We start from the raw sequence: 14,104 nt of genomic DNA on the forward strand, positions 1-14,104 counted from the left end.
CCATCATTTCGATGTCTGGTAGGCCCCAGCGACTAACAGCTGAAAGACGTCCGGTGCAACGTCCACTCTACGGCATACGTCCTGATGACTTAGAAAGTCTGCTTCCCAATATAGAATTCCCGGGGTGAAGACAGCGGACAGTGCTGGAAGACGTTGCTCCGCCCAGAGAAGAATTGTGCCTACCCCTAACCGCCCTGGTGATTTATGTAGGCCACCGCAGTTACATTGTCTGACTATCTTCCCCGAAGGAGGTGCTGTGCTTGATATAGATCCCTGTACACAGCCCGAAGCTCCAGAATGTTTATGGAAAGCTGGCTTTCCTAATACGTCCAACGGCCCTGAAAGCTGGGCTGACAAGTTACAGCCCCCACCTCCTGAAGGCCTGCATCGATGGTGAGAAGGACCCAGTCCTCGATCCAGAAGGGGCGGCCCTTGTCCAGATGAGAACACTGAAGCCACCTCAGTAGGGACTGATGAACTTCCTGGGGGAGAATTAAAGTCTGAGCCTTGAGATTCGGACGAGACTTGATCCAACGCCTTAGAATGAGCCCCCTGGAGAGGCTGGGAGTTAAACTGTCCATACTCCACCATGTCGAAAGTCGAAACTAACGGCTTCAAAATTTGCATGCATAAGTGAATGGACACTCTTCGCAGACTGAGAAAGTTGCGAATTGTGGTTTGTAATGACAAGATCCTGTCTGGAGGAAGGTAGACTCTGAGTTCTGGAATCCAACAAAGCTCCCAGGTGGCGCATCTCCTGGGATGGAGATAGCATCGACTTCTTCCAGCTGATTATCCACCCGTGTGAAATAAGAAGCTGTATCGTCAGATGGATATGATCCCTAAGCACCTCTGGAAATAGCGTTAATAGAAGCAAGTCGTTAAGGTATGGTAAAATCCTGACGCATGAAGGGCCGTAGACAGACCAAAGGGTAGTTGGTTTGTACCACAAACCTGAGTGGTAACGTTGGTTATTGGCTTGTATAGGGATATGCAAATAAGCATCCTGTAAATCCAAAGACGCCATAAAGTCCCCCGGTTCGAAAGCGAAGATGGACTGAAGGGACTCCATGGAGAAATTAGGAATGCGGAGAAACTTGTTTAGATGTTTCAAATTGAGAATGGGCCAAAAGGAGCTGTCCGGCTTCTGAACCAGAAAGTTGGTGTAAAAGCCTAACTCTCTCTGGGACGGGGGAACAGGAATTAAGACCCCTGAGGCCATGAGAGAGCGCGAAATGACACATCTAGAGCTTCTGTCTTTTCTAGTTCAGCAGTAAGACTGGTGGAAAAAAACCTGGAAGGTGGACGTTCTCAAAAAGTAAGGGCGTAGCCTCGAGACACGGCGTCCTTGACCCAAGCATCTATTGTGGTCAACATCCATACTACCTCCCCATCATGCTGCAGGCTTGTCCGCTGGACCAGACCTGCTTACCTCTGGGCTAGGACGTTTTGGAGACAGAACCCTGTGTTCTTGAAAACAGCTGACCTCTGCGGATGAAAGGAACAAGATACTGAGGTCCTGTGTCTCCTGGAGGCTGCCAACGTAGTCACAATTTTGTCCAGTACTGGACCAAATAGGATGTCACCCGAATAAGGAAGAGCTTCCAGAGCCTTCTTAGATTCTGTATCCGCTTTCCAAGTGCACAGCCTTCTAGCAGCAACTGTAGAAGCAGAAACCTTAGAGGTTAAAAGTCCTGAATCTACAGCTGCTTCAGATAGGAAACTGCTTCCCTGACGTGTGCAACCATAACCACCTATGCGGGCCCGAGGTAAGATAGTCCTCTAAGGAGTCTGCCCAGCAGCTTACAGCTTTAGCTATCTAAGCAGATGCCAGGGCTGGACGAGCCGTGGATCCTACATTCATATAAATGGTCTTCCAGAAATTCTCCAACTTCCTATTGGTAGTATCTTTAAGAAATGCTGTATTTGGTATAGGTAGGAGGAATTACCTAATAAAGCGGGTAATATGGGCACCCATCGGGGGGAGGAGACTCCCATTTAGCCCTATCAGCTGCAGGGAGAGGGTAAAAGGTAGCAATTCGCTTGGAAACTTGAAAGTGTCTAGTAGGGTGTGTCCATGCTTCCACCAGGAGATCTTCTAGCTGCACAGAAGACGGAAATTCCGTTACTGACTTTCTTTGTCTTTTAAAAACAGGTGCCTTAGATCAATGAGGTTGTTCCTGTTCCTCCACTAACATAAAAGATTTAACTGCTCTAATAAGAGCTTCTACATCTACAGGTGACAGTTTTCTCTGTCACACCGGAAGTCTCCACGTTCGAAGCGCTAGCCTCACCATCCGAGGAATTTCTGAATCCGAACTGTCAAGTAATGGAGTGGGACTTGCATGTGGAGCAGGCCTACGCCTAGGAGCCCTATCTTTATCAAGCATCTGCTGAAAAGAGGTGGACACCTGAGCTAACCCTTGGACAGACTGAGCAAAAGTTTGCTCTGCCGTGGGAAGCTGTACAGCGACAGGTGGCATAGGTACTGACATATGGTCTACAAATTGTGCCATTACCTGCGTCATACGAGACGCCCAAGCTGGTTCTCGTCTAGAAGCCATAGGCGAAGTCACCTGCTGCAGGCCCCCAAAGCAATTGACACACAGGCCATCATACTCCGGATCCTGAGGAGAAATGACAGACACGGTTTACACGTGCACATTGCTGTAGCACCCGCCTCCTTAGTAGCTTTATTTCTGGACATTATGTAGTCGCAGAAGAAAAAAAAAATCTGAGGACCACCTAAATTTGCCCAGCTCCTGCTGGCACCAACTCAAACTGAGGTCCCAGTGGCTGGGGGTGGGCTATAGAGGAGAGGAGAGTGGGCTTGTGGGTTAATTTCATTAACTGTTTGGTGCCAAGTCTCTCTTCTCCAGGTTATATCCAGAGTTGTCCCTGTGCCCCATAGTGGAGGAATAAGTAACAGAATTTGCTCTTCTGCTACTTACATACTACTTGCTTGGGGTATATGTTTCCAGTACTGTTCTTGGGCATCAAGCTCACTGCTGAACACTTCGCCAGGATACCATATTCCTTGAAATTGCAATGACAGCTGCTGTCACCATGGAAAATACCATATGAACAGAGGCGGCAACAGTAATGATAGCTGAACTTTTTGGACGGAATTGAATTCTGAGCGATGTGCCATCGGACATCACCTCGATGCCTAGTTGTGCACAGAACTTTTAATACTAGGAAATCTTCACTAATTGTCCTGTGTGCCTAAATCGGGTGTGGAAAAAAAAATTAAGAGGTTGTGGTCATGGGCTGCCTTCGTCCAACCACTGCAGCAACTCATATCACACCTCACTTCGAATTGAATATCCACCTTTGTGACCAGTAGTTTAAAGGAGATATGAATAGATTTCAAACAATGTCTTTAGAGTGACGACAATCCTCGTACCACCTTGTAAATTTCCCAACGTTGTCAAAAACTTACAATAGTTTTATATTTGTATGCATAGGATTATGTGGGAGACTGGGAACAGGGTGATGAAAAATGCAGCCAATTCGTATATTACCTCCTTTTTGCCTAGACTTGTAAGAGTTATAAATATTGCTGGTTTCCAATGATCTCTGCCAGCTTCCACTTTTTTACTCAAAATATTAAAAAAAAAACAACTTTAAACTACATCATAGGTCTCAACATTTTACACATGCAAAATAGGGGCACATTAAGTTCCGTCCCTGCATCGTCACCTTCTCCTTCGTGCAAAACCCTACCCCTTTGAAGATGATGAACCAGGACAATTGTGAGTTTATATATGTACGGCAAGTCGCTCGACAGTCAGTCGAGACTATACACTTTGGGGAAATTACTGAGAGATGTTGTGGACCATGTGGTATGCGTGCAAAGCCCCAGAAGCCAGCCTTATTTAGCATGGCTATATAAGGGTGGTCTCAAACACTTTCGCTATTCCCCTAAGGAAGTCAGGCTTAGAAGCAACAGAGGAAACGCATTGGGGTATTTCTCTGGCCCCACATCCTTCTCTGGATAGTTCAATAAATGGGACCAGTTTTTCAGATAAGCTGTATAACAAAAAAAAAAAATGTATGGGCGCCACACTTGTGTATGTGTTGTATATAAAACACTACGAGATAAGCTTTGTCTCTCTCCAATATAAAATGTATGGAGTAAATAATAAAGAATTTGTCTCTCTGTCCCCTGCTGTCTCTCACCTTCGTTTCACTTTCTCTCCCCACCCCATTTACACCTCCACCACATCCACCTCCCACTGGAACCACTGGCTATCAGCGCTCTCAGTCAGGTCCAGGCTGCATAAGGAACGTAGGCAGGTTGTGTGTTCCCTCTGGTCATCTTCCCACTCCAGGGCAATAAAGGACACCTCGACAGCGATACGGCTCCGCCACGACAGCAAGCACCAGGACCTGGCATGGTCTATGTGGCTTATATCAGACTTTTTATAATTAGTAAAGGCTCTCAGAAGGGGTGCGCACAATGCATACCTCCAATCCAAATGTCACTGTGCATGGTACAGAAAACAGTTCATTCGATTATTTTCTCTAAACAAGCACGCTCACAGGTCTTTAGTCAAAAGTGATGTTTAATGCTCAAGAGTGGTAAGCTGTGTCTACCAATAATTTAAATCAATAAGTGACCTCCTTCAATGCATACGTGAATGTGCTCTGCTAAGAGCAAGGAAAAAGGGTGCCAAAACAAGATTTCAAAAATCTATAGTCTACAAGGTACCTTTTAATGCGTTGCAGCTTTAAATCTACAGGCTAAAAATTGCTGGAATTGTGCAGGTTTCCTACACCTTACAGGCTATTACATTTGGGCTTGGTTTAAATTGATAAATTCATATGCGAGCACTAACACAACCTGAACACACACAAAACAAAATAGGAGCATACGGCTGTTAAACATTTACAAACCTTTATTGTCTGCAGCAATAAAGCCAAGGATGTTTTCATGGCGCAGCATCACAGTTTGGTAGATTTCTGCCTCACGGAACCATGAACGTTCTTCTCTTGAAGAGAAAATCTTCACTGCCACTTCTTCCCCTCTCCACTTCCCACGCCACACTTCACCAAAGCGACCTTTGCCAATGCTTTCTTGCAAAACTATAGTCCTAGCAATCGTTCTTTGCACAAGTAAAGGTAGACCTTGGATGGAGAAGGAGAATGAAAAATAAAATAATCAATGACTAAATAACGATTTCTCAATCGTCTTCCTAAGGAATCGCTTTTGTAATAAGACTTATTGGTGCTGGACTTTTAAAAATGAATCACATAGGCAACTTGTCCACCCAAAGTTTAAATTATCACTTTGTGAATCTTATTTGATTTCATGTTAACAAAGATATCTGAAGTACTTGTAGCCCCATAGTTTTGCCTTTTACTCTGTATGTTTATTTATTTAAGTTATTTACCCGCTCTTTCATTTATTTATCCCCTGTGCCATGCTTGTACTTTTTGTCAAACACTTAGCAGATAAAGCCCATGTGCTTCCTATTGTGATAGTGATTGCATAGCTCAGTTATAAACTGAATAAATACATTTCATAAAATTGCTAAATATTAAGCAGCCTCTCACCTTCACACAGTAAAGACAGTCATACTGTGGACTAAACCAATAATCAAAATGCAATTATCAAAATTAATTTGGGTCCAGTGACATCACTGAGGCATGAAGCACAAGGTAACAGATTTCTAATGAATAGACTACAATCTCATGTATAACAGGTGAGATAGCATGAAGGATGCCTCCATTGTGCTCCACTTTATTCTAAAAAAAACATTGGCATATATGAAAACAAGCACAAGGTTAATAGCAGAAAAGAGTTCCCAATATGAATTATTATGTATTTGCAAAGTAATTTGACATCAAAGCCTGAAAACTAGACAACCTGAAAAAAATCAGTCATTTTTTCCCCTTTGTGGTCAGGGTACTGGGGAAGAAGTGTGGGGAGGCATGAACCACCTAATCTCTACCCGAGCTCTGATCTCCACAAAAATGACCAACTAGACGGGTTTGAGAAAGAAGATTTACGGTACCATTAACTTAGAGCTGGGGGACAATTGTGAAAACAATTGTGGTGTTGGCAATAGTACCCCAACATTAAGTCATTTTTCAGGTGGAGCTAACCTGTAGAAAAGTTGATATATGGCCCCAAATGGCTAAATATGATTATGTTCTTTTCACTTGATAATAATGAACTTAAAGAAAATAGTAAGTCAAAAGACACAAATAATCCCCATTTTGCTAGAGTATGTAGTAGAGCGTAGAGATGGATTACCTGAGCCAGATCCTGAGGTGGTCATATCGTATATTAAATCTTTCAGGGTTGTTCCCTCTGATATAAAGGGTCGATCCAATGAAGGATCTTCCTCATTAGGAACACGATGATGAATAACTGTGCGGTTGTGACATATGTACATAATTAGCATCAGTAGGATACAGATAAAACAAACAGGGCCAGCAATAATTGCTGCCAATTCCACTGGGGTAAAAATGGCAACAGGCTTTGGCGATGGAACTGTATGAAAGAATAGGAAAAAAAAAACATTTTAAAATGCATAACAGTCTGTAACATTGGATATTTCAATCAACAAAAACTTGCATGTGCATTTTAGTATTCAAGACAAGCTTATACAAAACTTCTTACATGTTTGATAACCACCTAAGCTTAACACACTACAGTTTACGCCCATATTCCTATATGTTCCAGTTATTACTAAATTGATTTTATTGATCTTACCGAGAGCAGGCAGACTATGTTTATTGCAGAAATCCACATCACAGCAGTGAGGTATATGCAAACCATTATTAGAGGGAGTACACATGAATGGTCTGTCTGCAGGGATAAGATCTTTTTTTTCAGCGCACATGCGGTTATAGACTTCTTTAACACCATTGTATTGTAAGGTTACCAAGCACAACCCATCAGTAACACAAGTCTGGTTGTCTTGTACACACAGGTCGCAGAAACATTTTAATGCTGGAAGTAAACAGAAGAGAACATAAGTACACAATAAATTAGAATACCACATTAACAGAAGAGAAAAAGAAAAAAAAAAAAAAAACCACATTCAGGCAATAGGTCTATTGTACCCATGAGAAAAGATAAAATAAATGACACATGGAGAAATAATAATGGTGTAGACCAGGGCTCGACAAATTTTTGTAAAATCTAGGAGCCATTTTCAAAGTTTAGGAGTCAGACCATCGTCCATTACCAAAATTATGAAAGCTTGTATAGACCACAACACATGCCCTTTCAGTGCCCTTCAACCTAGTATTAAGCCCCCTGTAATAGTGCCCCCAGTAGTAAGCTCCTTGTAACAGTGCCCCCAGCAGTAAGCTCCTTGTAAAAGTGCCCCCAGTAGTAAGCTCCCTGTAATAGTGCCCCCAGCAGTAAGCCCCCTCTAATAGTGCCCCCAGTAGTAAGCCCCCTGTAATAGTGCCCTCAGTAGTAAGCCCCTTGAAATAATGCCCTCAGTAGTAAGCCCCTTGAAATAATGCCCTCAGTAGTAAGCCCCTTGAAATAATGCCCCCAGTAGTAAGCACCCTGCAATAGTGCCCCCTGTAGTAAGCCCCCTGTATTAGTGCCCCTCAGTAGTAAGCTCCTTGTAATAGTGCCCACAGTACTAAGCCCCCCTCTAATAGTACCCCCAGTAGTAAGCCCCCTGCAATAGTACCCCCAGTACTAAGCCCAGTCCAATAGTGCCCCCAGTACTAAGCCCCCTCTTAAGTGTGCCGCGCGCGCACAAAAAAAACAAAAACAAAACAAAAAAAAAAAACACACAGAATACTTACCTTAGGCCAGGATCCTGCGTCTGCTGCTGTCTGCCGCTCTTCGGAACTATGGGAGAGACGTCATGACGTCTCTCCCATAGTGTCCGTGGTGGGAGCCAGACGCTAGAGCTCAGGAGTGAGTTCTGGCTCCCGCCGCTCCTCGTTACTATGGGAGAGACATCATGACGTCTCTCCCATAGTGCCCATGGGGAAGCCCGACGCCGGAGCTCAGGAGTGAGCTCCGGCTGCAGCTGTGGGGAGTCGGGTGCCCGCTGGTAAAATTTCAGCGGGAACCCGACAAAAGGAGCTTCTCTGCGGTGGCGGCTTGGAAATCCCGGGCTCCAGGACTAAAATCTTAGTCGCCATGGCGACCGGGATTTGTCGAGCCCTGGTGTAGACAGCTCTATTACATTTAGAAGATTTAAATGTCTTAGTAGGGGTGCTACGGCAGACCCTGCTAAATGCATGCACAGCTCAAAAAGGAAGGAAGGTAGGAGAAAGTAAAGTCCTCTGCTGCATTGCACTAACTACTATAACAATTTAAAACATAAACTTGTATTAGTGTATTAGTGTATTTAAAACAACTATGAAACCCAAATAAAAAATATGCAAGTTTAAAAGCTAGAATGTGTGCATATCATTCAGTGTAGGCACTACAGGGGATGAGGAATGACTGTACGATTACAATGTTGTATTCGTACTGACGTTCCTCTATCACCTTACGCGGCATTAGATTGAAACAGCCATTTCTGCATTACAGAACCCTCAACAAGTTATCGGTGTCTGTCAGTAATTATTGTTCTGCCATGTTCATTAATAATTCTCAACTCATTTACTCTCCCCAAGGGGGCTGGGTAAATATCTAATATGACCCCTTTTTTGCAGGATGTAGTTATAAGACCGACGGCCGCCGGTCTCAATCCCGACACAGGAATCCCGGCAAGGGATTTAACATAGGTGTTGAAATACCGACGCCAATGTTAATCCCGATGCCGGAACACCAAGAGGACACCGGACCGATCGTCCTCAGCCGGGGGGTAAGCATACACTTAGCCAGGGATTGAGGTTAGGGACCCCCTCCGGGAGTGTTAGGTTTAGGCACCCCTGGGGGGGAAGTTAGGGTTAGGCATACTATACTTACCTGTGCTATCGGGACTTTGAACCATCGGGCTGCCGGCGTTGGGATTTGAACCGCAGGGCTGTAGTCTGGCGGTCATTCATACAGATTCCTTTTTTTGCTTTGAGGTATCTATTCGGCAAAGGGGATTCCGGCGCTGATATTGTAAGACCTATGGAGATGCTCACTGGCACAAATTCTTAATCTTGCACATTTTCTAGTTTTTGCACTCGCATAATTTTTATTTGGAGTTTCGTAGATGTTTTAAATACACTAATAAAGTTATGTTTTAAATTGTTATAGCAGTTGTTAAGTAGCGGGGTTGAGGGGAGGGTTAGGTTTAGGCACTAGGGGAGGGAGGGTTAGGACAAGGGTTATGCCTGCTGACAGGTGTCTGTATCCTAATCCTGCCGGAATGCCAGCATTGGGATTTTGACCACCAGGATCCCAAACGCCAGCATCCCGTAACCAACCCATCTATTCAATGGTAAATCCCATGCTAGATGGAAATATTTGATAAGAGCCAAATATAAATCCATAAATGGGGCTGTTTGAACCTGTGAAACACAATATATACAAAGTACAGGCAGTGATGTCTGCTGCAAGTCTGAGCCCACATGCTTATAATGATCGGGTTTTGAATTACAGTGTTTAATACTTATTTGTGAAATGATTCCTGTATTATCTCCTTTTACTCATGTGCCAGATCGTAGAACTCACATATAATAATGTGGCTGTACAAACAGAACTCCTTCTGGCTAGACAAACTCACCAGCTGTATATCAAAGAGGAATACGACCAAGCAATTCTTCAGCTCTATCCATATTCCCATCACATGCATAGATAGAGACAGCTAACGGCACCACACCACTTACAGATGTGCTCTTATTGATTACAATGGGTGATGCAAAAAAAGTGTTATATGACAAAGAAATGTTCATGAAAACTCAGCTGTTTTCACCAGACATCTTATGAATTTGCCTTCTGCAAAATATTTAGATATTTTGCCAATAGCTCTGACAAGTGAATGGTATTGAAATACTGGCGGCTGTTTAGCCACCGATTCAAATACAGACAGCGGATGCCAGACAGGATGAAGGCCCCGACTGGGGCAGGCAAGTACCCTAACGCCTAACCATAACTTCCCCCCAGTGGTGCCTAACCCTAACTGCCTCTTACCGCTCCCTAAACCTAACCCTCCCGGCCTTGCAGCCGCCAGTCTCATAACTACATCCCCTGAGAAGACAGTCAGTTTATAGAACTGCTTCATTTTCTTTATGTACCTAGCTAGACACACTTCTCTGCAAATCAAGCGCTAAGTTAATGTTTGCTTATTTTACCTTTGTAATGATCATATTTGGGGCAGCAGAATTCTTAGTGGCATCCTTTATTATAGTCTTTTAGACACTAATAGTATGGCCACAAATTCAACAAATAAAATTACTTCCTAAGTCCCACTTGTCTTGGAAACCTTCTTCGATGGACCTTTTTTAATTTATACCGAGGACTTAGAAAGTGACATGGTGCTGAAATAAATTAATTCTTTCACACCAAACATTTTGTAAAAAGCTCAAAGTGACAATGACAGTGAATAATCTGCAAAGTGCAAACGAGACTGAAGAGAGCATTGATTTGACTGCACTTCGGCAACTCCTAGGAGTCTTTTCACGAAGTAGACAAAAGCCCTATTTTACTGAAAACAGTGCTTTTCGCTGCTTTGACTTATTGATGAAGCAGGTTACCGTGGAGAAGTTCATAACTTCTCCAGCGGCAGCCCTGCTCCGTGACTGGATCAATAGTATGGGGAGAGCGATTCACAGAAAGCGGTTTTCCGTTTTGCTTCGCATAATCCATTCGCCATCTCAGGATGGCGAATGGATACTTGTTAGGGGAGAAGAGCAGTGAAGACGCTGTCTCTATGCCTTCTCCCATGTCTCTCCACCCCCTTCACGGACAGCAGACAATCAGAGGAGGCCAGGGCAAATTCATATGCCGGGTCTCTTCCGAATTATGACTGCCTACTGCCCGATCTGTCCCCGCTATAGCCCAGCCGCCGCCACTATATTATATAGTAAAGTCACCAGGTGACATCCTCCTAACTGCCCAGCGCTCCAGTACAACAATAGTTAGGTGACCATGCCGGGTCACCTCCATCGTGACTGTCTGCTGCTCCTGCCTCCCCCCCTACACCTGCCATCGCTAAGGTGACCCGGCATATACCAGGTTACCTCCTACTTATTGCCCAAGTGCCCCTGCGCTCTGTCCCTAACCCCCCGCCGATGCCACAGATATTACCTCCCTGCTCACTCAGATTCACGTGTTTGTGGGATAACACCTGATCCTCTTTCACTGTGTTGTAAATCATGGTGAGTCAAGTGTCATAATATATTGAGATCCTGAGTCGCACAAATCTCTCTTCACGATCACAAACAAACAAGTTATTGCATATAGCACATACAGAGAAGTGACTTTATGCATTTTTACGCATGGCCATTCTATTCTGAGACAGAGGCAACTTGAAACAAAGTAAGGAAAAGGGAATATCCTAAGCACTAGTCCAGAACACAAAAAATATGAAAAGAAGATAGGCGTAAACCAAATCGTATAAGAATACAAGAATTAGTTATGACAGAAAATCTCTCTTTTTGGGTGCGCCCTTGAGAGTAGTATGAAATGTGAAATCAAGAAGAGAAGAACTACTCTCTTTTTGGGGCACTCAACCTACCTATATAGTTTAAAAACTTAGCGTTTATTGTTATGCTAGTAAAAGGTAATTATAATCCAAAACAAATATAAAAACAAAAACAACATGCAGGATAAAGACACACCTTTAATATTGCCAAGAAAATTCAGTTAATTGGCAAAGTGGTATCTGACTCCAGTAACCCACGTTGGAATGTATCCAAACAGTGGTTTCAAAATGATAGTAGATCAAGATATGGTAGTCATGATGCTACTGGTCAGATAAATGGCGAAAGTTTGATATATATAGGTAAATTCCTTAAATAGACAGTACAGTTCGGCAGCCGATTAATTGAAAATAATGATTAAAGAGAATAGTTTATATAATACAACTCCAAAGTATCACAGGTATTATTCTACACATATATATCAGCATTAATATTGGAAAAGTCCACCTTAATTCAGCAACTGTTATTTTGTTGCATCTGACACTCAATAATAAAGCAAAGGAATAATAAAAATCCCAAAATGTCACAGGTATTATTTCAAGCGTATATGTCAGAAATGCAGTGTTGGAACGGCCACATTAGTCCAGCAGTTGTTATTTGGTTGCATCTGACACTGTGTAAACAGTAATATGGTAAATTTGAGTTTCCATAGATAATTCCAAGAAAACAGTCTCTCTACTATCGTATGGCAGGAATGGCTGCTGCAGGGTGTCTTACTAATGCATTGAACGTCCGGTGAGCGGATCCCCCCCTATACATAGAGACAGCATTGACAGGTCATAGGCATCTGCTGTTTATACAGAGACTAGGTAGACTGAATCTGGTGATGCATCAGTGCAGACCCACTCACCTGTGCCTGAAAAATGAGAGTGCCTTAGCAGATATAGATAGACTGTATAGTATAAGATTAGTGTGTAAGGAGGGTAATCTCCAGGGTGCTGCTTCTCACAGTGTGTGTGATGTCACAGTGGACTGTGAGTGAGCGGTCCTGGCAGTTCCCCGCTACACAGAATAAGTGTAGTAGAAGGGAATCCGTGTGGAGAGCCGTCCTCACTGTGCCCTGATGACTAAGCAGCACAGGGACAGAGGGAGGGAGTGCAGCACACTCTTCCCTGAATACCTGTATTGGAGCTGTGGTGCTGCTTAGGTGGTCCGCCAAGTGGGATTCCCCTCGTGCCCTAGGGATTTCCCTGAGGTGCCCAGACGCGCGTTTCGCCAGGAGGCTTCTTCTGCATGTTGTGGCTGCTGGTGTAAAGTCAATGGGTGGCACTGGATTCCGCTTGCACACACACAAACCCCTACAGTAGTTAACACATACTCACATTAGGTTAACGTAGCAAAACAGGCTTCTGTGGCCGCCTACACCTACAGCCACTTTGTGTGCAACTCAGAACCAGCCTCCCTATAATTAGCCAGTAAACACAGGGTCTGTAATAGTAACATTAGGTCCACATGGTGCATGGCATAAAACAAAATCCTTTTAGATCTTTAAAACATTTATTAGTGCTAAAAAAGGTGAGGCTGTACATGGTGTCATGAGCCGCATTTTAGCATGACTGCTCAATTATTTTCTCCACAAGTCTGAAGTGTTGATCCAGATGTCACAAAATAAGGAAACAAAGCAAATTTGATATTTAGGCAAAGTTGGACATGACATAAAAAAAATATTTAATAAAGCAAATCAATTATATTGCTTACAATCTTGTGACTTATGATTGTCTGAGCGGCATGTGTGTTGGGGGGAGTGGGGGAGAGAATAAGGCTTCCCCTTTTTTTTTGGAGAAGTCTGTCTGGTTCTGGATTATAAAATAACTTTAAAGAGGAAATCATCAAGAAGAGAAAAAGGCATATATTTTCAAAGAGTGCCATAGATAAACATAAGCTGCAACTACACCAATTTACACACATATATGTGTGGGGGGCGAAGGCTAGCTCGACTGGTCTGATACGTGACAGAAGACTACTGTAACATAAATTGCTGGTCATGATAGAAAGGTGTCAGAACACACAAAACATCCTTCCTGTCCACTGGCAAAAACGCCTACAATGATTGGTTGCAGACCAAGTAGACATGGCAATGGTATTCCCTGATATAATGTGCCTTGCCACACTGCAAAAATAGTTCAGGAAAGGTTTGAGGAGTATGACAAAAAGGAGTTCAAAGGTGTTGACTTGACCTTCAAATTCCCCAGATCTCATTCCGATGAAGTATCTGTGGGATGTGCTGTAAAAACAAATTTGAGTCATGGAGGTCTTATCTCTCAAATTACAGGACTAAAAGGATCTTCTGCTAACGTCTTGGTGCCAGATACCACTGGACACCTTCAGAAGTCTTGTGGATTCCATGCCTCGACGGGTCAGAGCTGCTTTGGCGACATGAGGGTGACAGCTGGTTTCAATGTTATGGCTGATGGGTGTATACGCTTTTCTGCAGCAGTTAAAGTTAAAATTGTGCTGCGTGTGGCGAGGTTAGCCATTTCTGAGTAAGGTCTGACCTGTTGTAATTGTGCGCGAGGAGCCGATGTTACTTGATGTT

The 14,104-nt window shown here is 43.5% G+C and overlaps 1 protein-coding gene across 1 annotated transcript in view; it reads right to left on the reverse strand.

Annotated features, from left to right (window-relative positions):
- TGFBR1 (transforming growth factor beta receptor 1) overlaps positions 1 to 14,104 on the reverse strand; it is a 74,063-nt gene that overhangs the window by 38,287 nt on the left and 21,672 nt on the right. The window contains exons 2-4 of the mRNA XM_088442335.1: positions 6,725 to 6,964; positions 6,263 to 6,502; positions 4,900 to 5,130 (exon numbers count right to left, since the gene is read on the reverse strand). Coding sequence (XP_088298461.1) covers positions 4,900 to 5,130; positions 6,263 to 6,502; positions 6,725 to 6,964 — 711 coding nt within the window. The remainder of the gene's footprint in view (positions 1 to 4,899; positions 5,131 to 6,262; positions 6,503 to 6,724; positions 6,965 to 14,104) is intronic.

This window comes from Taudactylus pleione, unplaced genomic scaffold (assembly GCF_031769625.1).
Source record: "Taudactylus pleione unplaced genomic scaffold, aTauple2 ptg000309l, whole genome shotgun sequence".
Classification (NCBI taxonomy): domain Eukaryota; kingdom Metazoa; phylum Chordata; class Amphibia; order Anura; family Myobatrachidae; genus Taudactylus; species Taudactylus pleione.